Source organism: Limanda limanda, chromosome 17, assembly GCF_963576545.1.
Source record: "Limanda limanda chromosome 17, fLimLim1.1, whole genome shotgun sequence".
NCBI lineage: Eukaryota > Metazoa > Chordata > Actinopteri > Pleuronectiformes > Pleuronectidae > Limanda > Limanda limanda.
In genome coordinates, this window is record NC_083652.1 from 20,098,809 (window position 1) to 20,115,924 (window position 17,116).

General features: G+C 39.4%; 3 protein-coding genes across 3 annotated transcripts; 2 read left to right on the forward strand and 1 right to left on the reverse strand.

The window, feature by feature from the left end:
- Nucleotides 1-3,270: 3,270 nt before the first annotated feature.
- LOC133023175 (cytochrome P450 2K1-like) lies at nucleotides 3,271-8,585 on the forward strand. The gene is made up of 9 exons (XM_061090140.1): nucleotides 3,271-3,474; nucleotides 3,579-3,738; nucleotides 3,885-4,034; nucleotides 4,175-4,335; nucleotides 6,009-6,188; nucleotides 6,454-6,595; nucleotides 7,176-7,357; nucleotides 7,810-7,951; nucleotides 8,043-8,585. Exons 1-9 carry the CDS (start codon nucleotides 3,274-3,276, stop codon nucleotides 8,231-8,233), a joined length of 1,509 nt encoding a protein of 502 aa, XP_060946123.1. The 5' UTR covers nucleotides 3,271-3,273; the 3' UTR covers nucleotides 8,234-8,585.
- On the reverse strand, nucleotides 8,381-12,233 carry LOC133023173 (uncharacterized). The gene is made up of 4 exons (XM_061090136.1): nucleotides 12,076-12,233; nucleotides 10,225-10,911; nucleotides 9,944-10,057; nucleotides 8,381-9,707 (listed from the first exon to the last, which is right to left on the reverse strand). The coding sequence occupies exons 2-4, from the start codon at nucleotides 10,867-10,869 to the stop codon at nucleotides 8,757-8,759; spliced, it is 1,710 nt and encodes a 569-aa protein (XP_060946119.1). The 5' UTR covers nucleotides 10,870-10,911; nucleotides 12,076-12,233; the 3' UTR covers nucleotides 8,381-8,756.
- A 50-nt stretch (nucleotides 12,234-12,283) lies between these two features.
- On the forward strand, nucleotides 12,284-15,509 carry LOC133023155 (RNA-binding protein with serine-rich domain 1-like). Its single transcript, XM_061090116.1, has 7 exons — nucleotides 12,284-12,347; nucleotides 13,035-13,178; nucleotides 13,282-13,458; nucleotides 13,568-13,673; nucleotides 14,325-14,478; nucleotides 14,561-14,702; nucleotides 15,134-15,509. Coding segments are annotated over exons 1-7 (831 nt in total). The 5' UTR covers nucleotides 12,284-12,345; the 3' UTR covers nucleotides 15,240-15,509.
- The last annotated feature ends 1,607 nt before the right edge of the window (nucleotides 15,510-17,116 follow it).

The window sequence follows — 17,116 nt, forward strand, 5'->3', positions numbered from 1 at the left end:
TTTGTGTCTGATTAACCAGGGACGGCTAAGTGTTAACTTGCAGCACGCTTCCTTTGGAGGGGCTGCAGATTAGTTCAAGTCTTCAGGATGGTGTGGTTGAAACCTATTTTGTAGTTGAAGAGTAACTTTTTGCAGACCTGTCTCAGACTCCGTGACCTGACATGTTTATGACCTGAAACCTGTATCACCTTTTTATATACCTGTATGACCTTCCCATTCCATTACTTATTGACTGTCCAAAGAAGCCAATGGAAATGTATGCAAATCATTTATTCCTGTTCTTTAGATTCCTGTCTTTAACTACGCCTACAGAACCATGCTGAACTGGCTCAGGCAAACAGCCTTGTTCTCCTATATAAGCTCCTTGCATTTGACTGTTCTCCATCTTCTCTCTGAGATCCCTGTGACTCTCTGTGTTGATCCTTTCTGCAGAAAGCCCCTATTAAAATACACATAGATAACTTTGGTGTTTCCAGTCTCTTGTAGAAAATCCAAGGAATTGAAACTAACGCTGATGAAAACATGGGAAAACAGGCAGAAGAGAACAGCACATGGCTAAAAAGAATCTTGTCCCTAGAGCTGTAGAAAAGCAAACATTTCCCTCTGGGTTGAACCTTTCTGTTTTATTTTCTCTCACGGGAATAATATTCTCCAACGGCAACTCAGGGAAAGAGATGAGACGCTTTGCTCTGTCCATGCTGAGAGATTTTGGGATGGGGAAGAGGAGCACTGAAGTTGTACGGAGCCCCCCGAGGGTCAGGTGGGAGACAAATGTAAGCCGTGATGGATTTCTAAACTACATTTTTCCTTCACAGTTTGCTGCAGTCGCTTAAATAATTAACACCTTGTGTCTGACTCTTCTCTCAGGTAAAGCCTTCAACAACAGCCAGACACTCGCTTATGCATCTTCGAATATCATATCAGCTCTGTTGTTTGGGAAGAGGTTTGAATACAGTGACCCTGAACTCCACTCTCGTGGAAAGAGGCCATGAGTCCATGTATCTCACAGGAACAATGTCCATCCTGCAGTGGTGTATAAAGTACTTGAAAGCCATACTTGAGTAAAAGTACAGATATCTTACTTGAAAGTGACTCCGGTAAAAGTAAAAGTCACCCGTCAGAAAATAACTTGAGTAAAAGTCTTGGAGTTGCTCATATTAAATGTACATAAGTATCAAAAGTATCTGGTGTTGAAATGTATAGTATCAAAAGTTAAAGTACAAGTTCCAAAATTAAAAATGCTAAGTGTTATTTATAGTAGGCCTATACAGACACAAAACAACCCAAAATTGTTCAGTTCAGGATTTATTTCAACTGACTGAAAAATTGTTACAACACTATATATATAATGTATAATTTTACAAATTTTGAACCCGAGATGCTGAGGTTAAAATAGTATTGGACAAGTGCATCTGAACTTCTAGAGATAACAAAGAATCAACACAACAGAATAATCATGTGCCTCTTGATTCTACCTAAGAAAACTAATAGACCAAATGAACCTTTTGTGTCTATTAGCTGTATTGTGTAACTGCCTGGATGTTTACCTGCCTGTATATTGGTTGTGTTGTTTGATTTTCCATCTTGACTTGTTTTAAATCTGTTTGTTTAGTTAACGTGGACGTGTAAGACCAAGTAGACACGGACAACCAATGATAGTCTATTTACCAACAGTTTTTGTTTAAACCAACTACTTCCAATATTTTCTTTAAGAAAAGTTAACCACTTGCTGCTTCGAGCTATGTATTTATGTGCAGATGTTGACACGAAGCAGGAAAGGGAAAACTAATGTGAATCCAAAAAGGAATACCTTCAAAAAATGATGTAAAGTCACCTTATAAAAGCCCACAAAAAGCCAATTCATTTGCCTGAATAATAATCCTTACAATTTCAATAGGGCCTCACATCTGTCAGTGCCTGTCAGTGCTCGGGCCCTAATAATAAAGATTGAACCGAGCTCCTGCAGGAGCGAGAGAGCGAGAGAGAGGTGCACCGTGTGTAAAGCTGCACGTTGCGCCAACCTCCGCTGCTCAAGTAACGAGCAAGTTTTGAGAATGTAAGAAGTAGAAAGTACAGATATTTGTGCTCAAATGTAGCAAGTAAAAGTTAAAAGTTGTCAGGAAAATAAATACTCAAGTAAAGTACAGATGTGTGAAAAATCTACTTAAGTACAGTAACAAAGTATTTCTACTTTGTTAATTCCCACCACTGCCATCCTGGTACGGCTACTTACGGATTTTACCTTTATTTTAATATCTCTGTGCATATTTAAGACTTTTCAACACATAGATTAAATATGTGTACTGTTGTCTTTTTTTCAAAAATACCCATGTAAAGTTTCTGAGAATATCTGGTAAAGAACTAACATCCATGGGTCTTTTTGAGTTGTTACTACTACCTGGCTCACAATGTCTATCAAAATGAATCGTACCAAAGGGTTACAATTGAACAATATAGTTTATCCCCTATTAAAGGGATAGGTCCCCCAAAACTTTTTATTATTATTATCTACTCACCACAATAACGATGGAGTGGTGGGTGAAGAGACGAGTCATGTAAAGTGCACCTGGGATACATCTTGGGATCTTATCACTAATCAATTTTCAATTTATATCCCATAAATTCTCAACAATTTCAATTGAAACAAATAAAGTAGCAGTTAAAAAAAATTGGAAAAAGTGGAAGGGTTATATTGGACAAGGACAAAGTATTTTCTAAATTATTTTGGGGTCTTATTTAATTTTATTTAATTTAATTGTGGGGGCAGATCCAAGACTTGTTTCACTTTCTTTAATAAATAATGATTTAATAATTATTAATAGTTAGCTCAGTTGGGATTAGTCTAATGCAACTACAAATGGACTGATTTCTCTCCATTCAGAGTTGCTGGGATATTTTTTCCCACCATCTCTGAGTCTGCCTTATTTGTACTGCTCCATATTTTCTCTGGTTCTAGTCAATCGAGGCAGGCTTACATGGATAAAATCCTTCTCCACTGCGAATAAATTATAAAACCCAAGCATCCACAAGATGTAGATTTTGCTCACACACACAGGCACACAAACAAGATGGAGAGGAGGAGGAGAGAAAGTAGCAGATAGAGAGAAAGAAGGAGAGGCAGTTATTTATTGATCACTTCTGTTGTAATCGTATCAGATTTCACCTGCAAAGTTCAGAGGTTGTCTCCAGTGTCATACATTAACTAATATTTAACTACTGAGTCCTGTGTCTGACTTCTCATTAGTATCACAACTTAGTATCACAAGTGAAAGAATGGCTGCAATGGAAGAGCTCCTGCTGCACTTCACCAATACAACCACTCTAATCAGCACATTTCTGATCTTATTTATCCTCTATCTGGTCTCCTCAAGCTCCAGCCCTCAGAGGAAGGAGCCTCCAGGGCCCAGACCAGTGCCTCTACTGGGTAATCTGCTGCTTTTGGACCCCAAGTCACCTCACACAGCACTGTATGAGGTAAGTGAAGGAGATATAAAGTTGCAAGAATTTACATCAGTAGATTGGCTATAAATCAGGGAGAAAAATAACGAAGGTTTTATATGTATATATGTATATTTAAGCTCTCCAAGAAATATGGACCGGTTTACACCATGCACTTTGGACCTAAAAAAACAGTGGTGCTGGCAGGACACAAGACGATCAGACAGGCTCTGGTCCAGAATGATGCATTTGCAGATAGAGAAGCTTTGCCAATTATAAGTGACCTGAAATTAACACACGGTGAGGAGCAACGACAAAATGTGTCATTTTGTATTTTAGAAATGATATTAAATACGTATTTTGTTGCATTGTATATATTTTGTTTCCTTTTTTGGATCATTTATTGTCTTTTGTTAAATAAAAAAATAAAACCCTGTCTTATGCAGGAATTGTTTTCTCCAATGGAGACACATGGAAAGAGATGAGGCAGTTTGCTTTGTCCAGCCTGAAACAGTTTGGAATGGGAAAGAGGTCGAATGAAGAGAAGATTATAGAGGAGGCTCAGAACCTGATTGAGGTCTTTCAAAGAAACCAAGGTAATAAACCTCTGACACATGATCATTTGGTTTTTGTTTGTGGGATTTGAACATATTCAAATTGATCTTATCTTGAATATTATCTATCCCAAGTTGTTAGTTATATCAGATTAAGCCAATATCTTTTTTTCCCTTTTCAGGTAGAGCCTTTGACACCTCCCAGCCAGTGAGCTACGCTGTCTCCAATATCATCTGTTCTTTAATTTACGGGCAGAGATATGAATATGACGACCAACAGTTCAGATCAATGGTGGATCAAGCTATTACCAACACTCAACTCATGGGCTCTCCGTCAGTACAGGTACTGGCAGTGGTGTATAAAGTACTTGAAAGCCATACTTGAGTAAAAGCACAGATATCTTACTTGAAAGTGACTCTGGTAAAAGTAAAAGTCACCCGTCAGAAAATGACTTGAGTAAAAGTCTTAGAGTTGCTCATATTAAATGTACTTAAGTATCAAAAGTATCTGGTGTTGAAATGTACTTAAGTATCAAAAGTAAAAGTACAATTACCAAAATAAAAAATGCTAAGTGCTTTTTATAGTAGGCCTATACAGACACAAAACAACCCAAAATTGTACAGTTCAGGATTTATTTCAACTGACTGAAAAATTATAACAACACTATATAATGTATAATTTTACAAATTTTGCACCCGAGATGCTGAGGTTAAAATAGTATTGGACAAGTGCATCTCAACTTCTAGCGACAACAAAGAATCAACACAACAGAATAAACAAGTGCCTCTTGATTCTACCTAAGAACACTAATAGACCTGCCACTAATAGACCAAATTAACCTTTTGTGTCTATTAGCTGTCATGTGTAACTGCCTGGATGTTTACCTGCCTGTATATTTGCCCGCCAGCTTGTCCACGCATCTACATGTAAGCCTGTTTATTTATCATTAGACTATCTTCACTGAATGGGCCCGCGTTTGTGTTTGCATTTGTTTCCAGCTGGGTGACAATACACCTGTAGGGTATCTTGCCTGTAGGGACGACAAAGTGAAGACACAACCCTGCTTGAAGTTGTACACATTAGCCAGTTTTTACAATACATATATAAAGACTCAACAGCTTCTAAGTTGTGTTGAGTCAGCACAAAGGGCGACTAAGGATTGGAATTGGCAATATATAGATAAATAATATCTTTGCAAAAATTATATTGGCATTATAGTGAGTGGAAAACTGGGCCTGATTACCCAGGGTTCCATTTGGCGAGGTCCATTAAAAAACCTGAATTGTGTGTGTGAATATGCAGTAGTCCACGACACAGTGTTAGCTTTTGGTTGTGTTGGCTGAAAGTTGTTTTTGCGTTTGTTTATATAATTGGGTGTGTTGTTTGTTTTTCCATCTCGACTTGTTTTAAATCTGTTTGTTTTGTTTACGTGGACGTGTAAGACTAAGTAGACACGGCCAACCAATGATAGTCTATTTACCAACAGTTTTTGTTTAAACCAACTACTTCCAATATTTTCTTTAAGACAAGTTAACCACTTGCTGCTCGAAAAAGGAATACCTTCAAAAAATTATGGAAAGTCACCTAATAAAAGCCAATTCATTTGCCTGAATAATAATCCTTACAATTTCAATAGGGCCTCACGTCTGTCAGTGCCTGTCAGTGCTCGGGCCCTAATAATAAAGACTGAACCGAGCTCCTGCAGGAGCGAGAGAGAGAGGTGCACCGTGTGTAAAGCTGCACGTTCCGCCAACCTCCGCTGCTCAAGTAACGATCCAGTTTTGAGAATGTAAGAAGTAGAAAGTACAGATATTTGTGCTCAAATGTAGCGAGTAAAAATAAAAAGTCGTCAGGAAAATAAATACTCAAGTAAAGTACAGATATGTGAGAATTCTACTTAAGTACAGTAACAAAGTATTTCTACTTTGTTACTTCCCACCACTGGGTACTGGAAGCTGTATATTTGGCTCTTGCATTGACCTATTATGTGAATTTGCTCCTTTTTTCATGAACAGTTGTACAACAGCTTTCCAAGGTTGTTCAGTTGGGTTGGAGCCCGAAATAAACTGCTGGAGGGTGCATCTGCAAACAGGAAACGGGTGGCTGAGATCATCAAGAGTTTACAGGAGACTCTGAATCCACACATGTGCAGAGGTTTCGTGGATTCCTTTCTGACACACAAGATAAAACTCGAGGTAAAAATTTGTTTCCTGTGTGAGTGTGGAAATAAAAAGTATTTATGTATCCATATCTAGTCAAATCTGAATGATCTAAATATTTAATGAAAAAAATAAATCAGTCTGTCAGAAACAAAATCTGTCTTTGTGACTGGTCGAGGCAGTACTCAAACAATTAACTTTTTTCATTAGAAAATTGTACTGAAGTAAAAGTACCACAATAACTTTTCTGCATCAGTAAAAGTAAGTGTATCACTAACACTTCTGTCCAAAATCTGTCAAGGAATCTGGGAAAATGAATTCTCAATACCATGATGACAATCTGCAGATCTCTGTCGTCAACATGTTTTCTGCTGGCAGCGACAGCACATCATCGACTCTAAGATATTCCTTACTGATCATGGCCAAGTACCCAGAAATACAAGGTAAGGAAGGTTAGACTAAGTTACAGAGGGGTATCTAATTTAAGTCTTGTTTGAATAGACTTGGTTTATAATCCCCACACTTACTTATTAGACAATACTCATTCTCTGTGAGAAAACCATTCCCCCAATGCGTCCCCCCACCAGCTGGTTAATTGTGACCTTCGCCAGGGAGTTTGTTTTTCCCCTCACTTTAACAATGCGAGATAGAGGTCTTTCAACATTTTTGTGAATTTCTAAAGAAATAACGATATTCATGAATACACTTTGGCATATAAAAGGAACTCCTTGTGTGTTATTTACTGTGGCGATTAATTTTAAGGGGACTGTTGTACCTCTGCCGACGTGTTTGAAGATATATGCAGTGTGCAGCCACTACTACTTTTCCTTACAGGAAATATTGCATTTTATAACCCACTTTAATTTAGTCAGCAAAATAAATAAGAGTCTACAGGTTTGACAGGGAGCTTGTGTTAAAGTGCCCCATTGAATGTAAACAAAACCCTTCATCCACTGCAGTCACCCATCACTGTCCTGTCATTCTTTACAAAACATTAATCTGCTTTTGCTGTTCACATCCCAGATCGGGTCCAGATGGAGCTGGCCAGGGTGATAGGAAGCCGTCAGCCCCGAGTAGAGGATAGAAAGGACTTGCCATACATTGATGCTGTCATCCATGAAACACAGAGAATTGCCAACGCTGTGCCTTTGACTGTACGTTCTGCCTCCAGAGACGTCACCTTCCAGGGCCATTTCATCAGGAAGGTAAAACAACCCGTCAAAAACAAAGTGTTAAACACCTTTTGAGTTTTTATGACAACTGAAGGCTACAACAGATTCTCTATCATGTCTGGAAGGGGAGGGTGAGGTGAGGGGTGTTCAGCTGCAACATGCAACTAGACCACTAGGTGTCCCTAAATTCTACAAAGTGAACCTTGTGGAAGGATTGGACACGGTCAGGAAATAACCCATTGCATTGGCTTTAGCATTCTATACCTGTGATACAATGTGTTATTTTGTCAACAAACAAACTAATAAAGATGAATCAGAAACAAAGAATTTTAGTTGAACTGGTTAGATTAATTGTTCTAAGGACAATTGAAGCTATTATTAAAGCAAAGTGTGGTCACTACAAAAATTGGTTTTAATGATTGTAGAACTGTGAAAAACATTTACAATGGTACCTAAACTTTTCCACCATCTCCTTCATGTTGTAGGACACCCCAGTGGTTATTCTACTGTCGTCTGCTCTTCAAGAGGAAGCTGAGTGGGAAAAGACTTACTCCTTTAACCCAGATCATTTCCTAGATGAGGACGGGAATTTTAAAAAGAGGGAAGCATTTTTACCATTCTCTGCAGGTACCTATGATTTGGTTTAACTAAACTAAGAAATTACAGAACACATTTAATTGTAGATGCAACATTGCTTCATGTCTTCTCTTTTTTTCAGGCTCAAGAAATTGCTTAGGAGAGAGTCTGGCCAGGATGGAGATCTTCCTCTTCTTCACCTCCCTCCTCCAGCACTTTCGTTTCACTCCTCCACCAGGAGTCACACAGGATGAACTCGATCTGACACCAGTTGTGGGCTTCACCCTCACCCCTGCAATGCACAAGCTCTGTGCTATCAGCAGACATCTGTAATAAAACAATTATTGATTGGTCAAGTAAGCTTGAGTGGTACACCCTCAACATGCTAATCTCTTTATAACTTTATTACATGTATTAAAGCTATGATTAATATATATTGAAAAATGATTTAATGAAACACTCACACACTTGTGTGTGCCTTCAATCATGACCAGCTATTTATTCTTTTTTCAATCAACAAGCATAGAGGTAAGAACAGTAACAGTTCATGTCAGTCATACTGATACAAAATAGGTTAATACAAAATAAACAAGTTTTTTTTAAAAAAGGTGCCTGCACATACCTTTTAAATTATCTTAATTCAGTCATGTCCACATTTTCCCTAAAACATTGTAATCCCCTCATTCTATTGCTGTATTTATTCTCTTAAAATGTAATTTATAATAAATAAATTGAAAAATGCTACAACTATGCTTATTGTAAAAACATGTGCGTCTTAAATTACTACACTAAAGTGACTTTTAAAAAGCAAATCCAAGCCCTTATTTTCCAAACACATTGTTGAATCCGAGGCCCTCTACGGCCCCTCCACTTTGATGATATTGAGCCGCTGATCTTGTGCAGCGTGACTTGAGTTCACCAGCGGCTGCGTGGAAACGCTGCAGCCCTGGAGGGTCCTCGCTGAGCAGCTGCTTGGGAAATCCGATGACTTGCTCTCTGATGTTCTGAAACTCTGAGAATGTGACTGGGTGAATGTAGAGGGGTAGGATTGTGTGTAGGGTGGCAGCAGATTTGGACTCATTTGCTGTGTGTATGCAGCTGCATATGGTTGCGTTTGAGGGGGAGTGTGAGTAAGTGGAAGGTTCTCAGCATTTCTACATGGCAGAAACCCATTCATACTTGTAGGGCTCAGTCCTGGCAGTTTAAAGGCCTCTACATTGTCTAAACTCTCTAAAGAGTTGTAGCTTGGCTGTGTTTGGCTGCACTGTGTGTACGTGCCCCGACTAAAGCTGAAGTTGTCTTGGCTGAAGGAGGTAGATGCAGAAGCTGTTGGCAAAGTAGAGGGGGATGGGGTTTTGTTGTGCTGCTGATGAGAACTGCTACAGGGTCCCAGTTTGAGGCTGAGGCTCTGCAGAGTGCTGAGAATCTGCTTCTGAATGTGAGTCTGCTGCACCTGCTCCCTCTCCAGGCGGCAATGCTGCTCCACAAGCATCTTCACTGCCAGGCCCAAGCCGCGCACCTCGGAACCCAGAGTCTGGATTTGATCCTGCAGACCACCTTTCCCCCCCGTGTCCTGAGCGGCCTGCTGTAGGTGTTGCTCACTATGAGTAGCACCTTGGCCTCCAGTGGTCTGCAGGCGGATGACGGAACCCCCGGGAGCTGAGGATGTGAAAGGTGCTCCCAGGCGATTAGGAGGACGAATGCCAACCCGAGGAGGAGGGTGAGGACAACGGACAGACAGGCCTGGTCTCTGTGTCAGAAAACGCTTGGGGGCACCACTTCCTCCAGACTGACCCTCCAAAACAGGCTGTTCAACATGCAAAAGAAATTATTAGAGTTATAATACAATCCTTAATTGGTTAGTCTCCCTTATTCAGGTATACATATCTACTATGACAGATCTATGCTAGAATACAGTTCTACCTGGAACCAGCTACAGGCGTAGAAGCAGAAAAACTCAAAATGAATGATAGTCTACTTTTATTAAAGAGCAGGAACACACTTCGGATTTGAGATCAGTTATGAAGTTTGAAGTTTTTTCACCCTTTCAGTGGTCAGATCATATGTTTCAGGCACCTGAGGCATTGCACTTCTCATATTCGACCCCTGGACACTTGGGTGATCTCTTTTGAGCAACGGTGCCCCCTGGTGGAATGACTGTTGAGACACAATTTATGTAAGTTAGACTTTACCCGGAGGTCATGTGTGAAAACAGCTTAAAAGACAATTTGATGGTTATAGTATTTGGTAAAAAACACAGCTTTTTGCAACTGGAAACAATAATTACAAAAGCTGTTGACACATGAGGGAACATAGGAAGGTACCTTCATCCTATGTGACAGCGCTTTATCCAAAAGCCTCTTTCGGGCTGCCAAAATTGAGTTGGAGGCTGGAGAAGGAGAGACTCTCTTCCTCATGAAGGCTCCAGCGCCTGTCGGTGTGGAAGACAGAGCGCCCATCACTGCCTGTGGTACGGTGCACTGGGGACTTCTCTGTTGGCTGTTCTGTGCAAGGGAGGTGACGCTAACAATCTGGATGTCATTTTCTTCCTTATCTCCCACGCGTTGCTGCTCTGACCTGCTGCCGCCGCTCGACTCGCCGTGCCCAGGCGGCTTTCCACAAGCCTCTGGATTCGTGGAAGGTTGTTTGGCAAAGTCCGCAGCTGCTGTGAAGCCAGCGTGGTGAGATGCCTCCCGTAGGAGGTTTTGGAGATGAATGTTACTCCAGTTATCTTGTATTGTCGCAGCTCGAGCTTGCACTTGTGCTACATTTGTTGTGCTGCCTCCCCCCTCCACAGGTCGGACCCTCCCCGGGGGCCTCCCTTGGAACTCCCTCAGGAACAGGTAGATGGCCTGGGCCGACACCTTGATGTTCTCCAGGTCCAGCACCGCTTTGATCTTACGGAAACTCAGACCAGCTTTCCTCAGCTCCACCACTTTGTGCTTGGCGGCGTCATCCAGCCGGCCCATGGTCTCTCAAAGGAGAACAGCCCTGGGAGTTTGGCTGTTTATCTATAGACAATTGAAATAACAACAAAAAAAACTGTCATCAATACTCAATTAGCAATATATCGCTGCCACCATCACAAGAAGAAAAGTGATCAGTCCAGAGATCGTTTTTGGGTTTTGACAGTTTCTTATAATAAGGTTGTTATCTTCTTATGTTTTCCAAACTATTCTATACTGAAAAAGTATTTCCCATTAGAGCAACGCTTTGAACAACTGCAACCGATTTGAATGTCTCTTGTACAATTGTATCGACTGTTTTTTTCCCCTCCAATCTGCCACAAGATAGTCTATTAGATAGATAGATTGATAGATAGATAGATAGATAGATAGATAGATAGATAGATAGATAGATAGATAGATAGATAGATAGATAGATAGATAGATAGATAGATAGATTACTTTATTCATCCCCTAAGGGAAATTAAGTCGTCATAGCAACCGGTATATTTGAATACAATACAATAGAATAAAATAAAAAATATTGAGGTAGAAAGAATAAAAAACAGAAACACAAGATAAATAGGTAGAAAAGGTGCAGTGGCAAGATGATGGTAACGTTATTGTTAGACAGTATATAATGAAATAGTACAGTATATATAGTATATAATATAACATAATATATATTTATATATGATAGTAATTATACCAATATAATAGCAGTATATAGTAATAATGGCAGCAACAGTATATATAATAATAATAGTAATATAATAATAATAATTATAACATGTATACATGTATAAATATGTGTATATGGATTTATATATACAAAGAATATACAGAGAGTATGATATATAGTAGAGGTATAAATATAAGTATTTGAGTATACGATAGATAATATAATATACTATGAGTGTAAGAATATGTAGACAGAGTGTGCAAAAGACAATATTATTGTATAAAATGATATATAATATCAATATGGTTTATATTAACTATTATTATTATATATAGTGTGAATTAACTAGTTTTACTTTAAAGTGGAACAAATCAAACAATGCTCGGCGCCACTAGCTAACATTTGTATATCCTGGCTACACATTAATACACACTATATAAATATATGGTCCCCACCCCCCCCCCACGCCAGGTAAGGGACGCTAGCTGAGCTGGCTAACATCAACAGCTAACACTATGATCGGTCTATATATAAAGTGATGCGTTTACCTGGCTGTCAGGAGGTGATGTGTGGATTATTGTTTCCGGTCAGATTTAAATCAATTCAGGTCACATCTCTGGCAGCTACGATGCAAAGTACACACACAGACGCTGCACATTTCTCTTTCATTTCCTCGATACGAACTAATACAAACAAACCACTTGTGTGTGTGTAAGGGGCGCTCAGGTTCTTACGTCACGTCCGCTTTCCCCGTCATCACCCAGCGACTTAACGCGCCGTCGGTGTTTGAAGCGGATTCACCCTCGTTTGAAACGAAAATGTGAGTTCAGGCTTTTAAAAACAATCTAAACGAAGCTCGGGTTATTTGAGTAATGCAGATTAGATTATACGAATATATTTTCTGATAGCGTGAACATCTCATTGGAGGAGAAGTTGTCGACCAGCGGGGACCAGGCTCCTGCTTCTGGTCTGGAATGGAAATCAATGGCGGCGCGTTCATTCTGTTGCTAGTAACGTTAATATACGAGCGAGGTTCCAGTGGTTTAAACGATGTAACTTTCTGTTTTTACCTAAGACAAGAAGTTTACATTTGGTTTCTTAGACCATTTGCTTTCCCCGTTTGTTTTTAAATGTGATATATTGATCCCAGCACACAGCTGGTCGTGCGAGGGAGGGGAAACGTTTCACTTTGTTTTGTTCCCAAAACAAAGTGGCCAAACATTTTATTTATCTATCAATTATTTCGTTATTTATCATCCCAGACTCGGTTGTTGTTTATTGTGGGTAACATCTTCTTAAAAGTGAGGATTGGCTCGTTTGTAATCATTGTAGTTTTAATATTTTTTTGCTTTTGTTCTGTAGCTCTGGCCAAATATTAATTCAAAGACTTTTTTCAGGTTTTATGGCCTTGACAGATTGATTGACAATCTAATTGATTGACTGTTGCAGCCCTACATCTTTCACCGTTCATATAATCTCACTCACACCTTTTTTCTCTTGACTTTAGGGCACCATCACCCACGAAGCGGAAAGATGAGGAGAAAACTAAAGACCGAGGTAAAGACAAGAGTGAAAGGAAGGAAGGAGACAAGGAGAGAGGACGGGACAAAGTGAGGAAACGACGCAGCTCGAGTGGTACCAGCAGCAACAGGTTTGTTCCCTAAAACACACATTTGTAACAATGCCTGGGAAAACATTGTTCTTGACTTAATATATTTTGTACTAAAGCTTACCTTTGTTTTGAATGTGACCAGATCGAGCTCTGGATCAAGCAGCAGCTCCGGTTCCAGTTCAGGTTCCTCAAGTGGGTCCAGCTCATCTGGTACCAGTCGCTCTGGTTCCTCCAGCTCTCGCTCCTCCTCTTCCAGCTCCTCTGGCTCCCCGAGTCCCAGCCGCAGACGGCACGACAACCGCCGGCGCTCCCGCTCAGAGTAAATCCCCTCGTCGAACTCATCCGCACAGAGTTTTTGCAATATTTGCTACATTGTTCCTTTTTAAATCGCTGTGAAGTTAATCCATGTTTGATTTGTGATTCTGCAGGTCCAAAACACAGAAGAGGGGCGACGATAAGGAGAGAAGGAAAAGAAGCCCGAGCCCCAAACCCACTAAACTCCACCTGGGCCGGCTGACCAGGAATGTCACCAAGGTCAGTAAAAAGAAACACATTACACATTTCCAACCCAAGCAAGTTACAGAGTGGTAGCTCTGCTGCTTCCAAGCTGCTACTCTTTATTTCAAGGTTTTCTAAAGGATTGGATGATTTCAAATTAATACATTACCGCCGTACGTGAAAATGAGGGAAAGAAAACGTTCTGATATGCGTGATTATGTTTTATTAATATGAACATGAACATGTACACTGTTCACTGTTTTGCATTTAGCATTTCACTTTTTACTTCACTTTTTATATATTTTATATATTTTTATTCAGAAATGTTTGTCAAAATAAATGTTACGTTGTATAAATATTGGTAAAAAGAGAGTTAATAAGAAGTAAACAGTGAGTAAATATATAATGGTTTCCTATTTTTTATTGCTCTCCTATGTATGTTGTATTTATTGCATTTTTGGGTTTCTATGTTCATTGTATGCACCAATAACCAGAGCAAATTCCTTGTATGTGTAAACGTACTCGGCAATAAAATACTTCTGATTCTGATGAACGTTGTCCAATTTTCAACTGCCTATTTCATAGCATGATATGGATTATTTTCCTCGTCAAAATTCCTCCACGGATAATCAAGGATGTTTGTTTCCACACTTGTAATAAATATCCGTCTACCTTTTTTTTGCACAGGACCACATCCAGGAGATCTTTTCCACTTACGGGAAGATAAAAATGGTTGACATGCCAGTGGATAGGGTCCACCCCCACTTGTCCAGGGGCTACGCCTATGTGGAGTTTGAGACCCCCGAGGACACCCAGAAGGCCCTGAAGCACATGGACGGAGGTGGGCTGGAGTTCTTGTTTCTGTGCTTCTGTCTCACAAGATTACTGTGGGTATTCATTTCGAGGACTTTTGTAATCTACAGGTCAGATTGACGGACAGGAGATCTCTGCGTCTGCCGTGCTGGCTCAGCGAGTCCGCCCTCCACCTCGCAGACCCTCTCCCCCTCGCAGGATGCCCCCTCCACCACCTATGTGGCGTCGAAGCCCTCCACGCATGAGGAGAAGGTCAGTCTCCAAATCTCGTGAAATTTAGTCAACTAGTGATTTCTTTCAGTCAGTGAAATGTCTGCCTGGACTTGATTTGCACACTACTGCACTGTGTGTGTGGTTTTGAACATTTGCACTACTGCACAAATTGAACATTCACCTGTAAGGATATATATTTAGATGTATATATTTTATTTTCTATTTAAATTTTTGATATTCCATTTCATTGTTATTCTATTTTATTCTTTTTTTATTCTATTTTATACTTGAGCATTGCTTAAAGAGAGTGTGTGACCCAAACATTTCATTGACAGTGACTACTTCATGTTATCTCTGTTCATTTGACAATAAAAATCTTGAATCTTGAATCTTGAATCTTGGTATTTATCCATTGTATTTTGTTCTTCTTGCTTCTAAACCACAAACGTTTTCTTCCTGTGCTCTTGCAGGTCCCGCTCACCGAGGAGGCGGTCCCCGGTCCGCCGCCGCTCTCGCTCCAGATCTCCTGGTCGCAGGCGCCACCGCTCCCGCTCCAGCTCTAACTCCTCCAGATAGACAGGTTTCCGGCCACCAGATTCCAAGTGATCACCCTCCTGCTTTGACTGATATTGTGGACTTACCAGAAATAGGTTCATCTGATTTGTAGCCAATATAAACATCTGCCTGCATGTAGGAAGTGGATTTTTTGTTTTGTTTTGTGTTTATTCTGAAAAGTTGGCACAATGTTGGGTCAGGCCCACTTTGGTCTCTTTTTAAAGTGTTTCTTCTTTTTACCATGTTCTGAATTTTTTTTGATATTTTGACAAATAAAGGTTCTGAAACATGTACAGTGTGTGAGTTCTGTCTGTAACAGCCAGGGGGCGATTCAGCCTCAACTCTCTTTGCTTTGCGTTTACCTTGCTCAACACAGCTTCACAGTCTTTAGAGAACACAAAAAACATTTAATATGTCTGCACACCCTTTTGTTCTTTGGTTGGTTTGTTACATTGTTTTGAGCAGGGTAGTTGTGGCAATGTTGGCGCCTTAGGCAAGATTTCAAATTGGTGCCCCCCAACATCCACAATAACTTTTGGACTTCACACTACAAACCCTGTGGGGGGGGAAATGTTTTTTGAGAGAGGATTCCAGATTCATTCACTAGACTGGCACTCAGTAGAGCTCAACAGAGCCGTACAGGTTCATCTCTGACCCATGCAGCTTCCTTCTACCAAGTTTTGTGGTTATTGGTCCAGTAGTTTATTACATGTTGACTGACAAATCAGAGGTGAAAACATAACCTCCTTAGCAGAGGTAATAAAACCTCCACACATTTATCAAGGAAATGTCACCAACATTATTAATAATTAGAAACACAACAGGAAATTAAAAGTAGAATGAAATGTTTCTAGAATATCTAAATAGTTGGCGGGTAATTTACCCTAATTTATTAAAAGCTCATTTTCCCCTGCTACTTAGTCTATGGGGTTTTTATATTGTGTTTTATTTACATTGTATATATTGGTTTATTTTTTTCGTGCACTGGTTGCTGGTTGTACATCAAATTGCCCTTGAAGGATAATAAAATGTTTTTATGGACAGCTTTAGTTAATCTCTCTTAAAATTGGCAGGATTTCAATCACCTATTAATTGCAAAAGATATTACACTGTCGATTTAAATTAATTAAATATAAAAAAAGATTTTTTTTTTTAAAAACGGGCGCAATTCCTGCGCAATGGGCTTCTGAGCAGGATGTGCGCCCGCAGTTTATTATTATTATTTTTTTAAATTAAATTAAATTATTGAATTAAATTAATTTTTTTTAAATGTTTTATATTTAATTTGAAATGATTATGGTACATTTTTGTTTTTAAATATACATATTATTAGATATTGTGCAATGAATAGGTGGTTGAAGTCCTGCCTGACTCTGACTACCTACATACTGAAGATCAAACATTTTTACTGGATAGATTTGGAGAATTTTCAAAGTAAAGTCCAACATGTGCACAATCAAATCATTTCATTTCTGGATATTTCAAAGTTCTATAAAAACATTTTACTCAATAAGTTCAGATAGAGACTGATAGCCTGTACTCCTGACCTCTCTGACTACCTACTTACTGAAGATCAACATTTTTTACTGTATAGATTTGGAGATTTTTCAAAGTAAAGTCCAACAAGTGAACAATCAAATCAGTTAATTTCTGGATATTTCAAAGTTCTATAAAAACATTTTGCTCAATAAGTTCAGAGTGAGACTGACATGCCTGTGTTCAGAACCTCTCTGACTACCTACATACTGAAGATCAACATTTGTACTGTATAGATTTGGAGATTTTTCAAGGTAAAGTCCACAATTTTCACTTAGGAATATATAATTTCTAGATATTTCAAAGTTCTATAATAACATTTTGCTCAATAAGTTCAGAGAGAGACTGACAGCCTGTGTTCC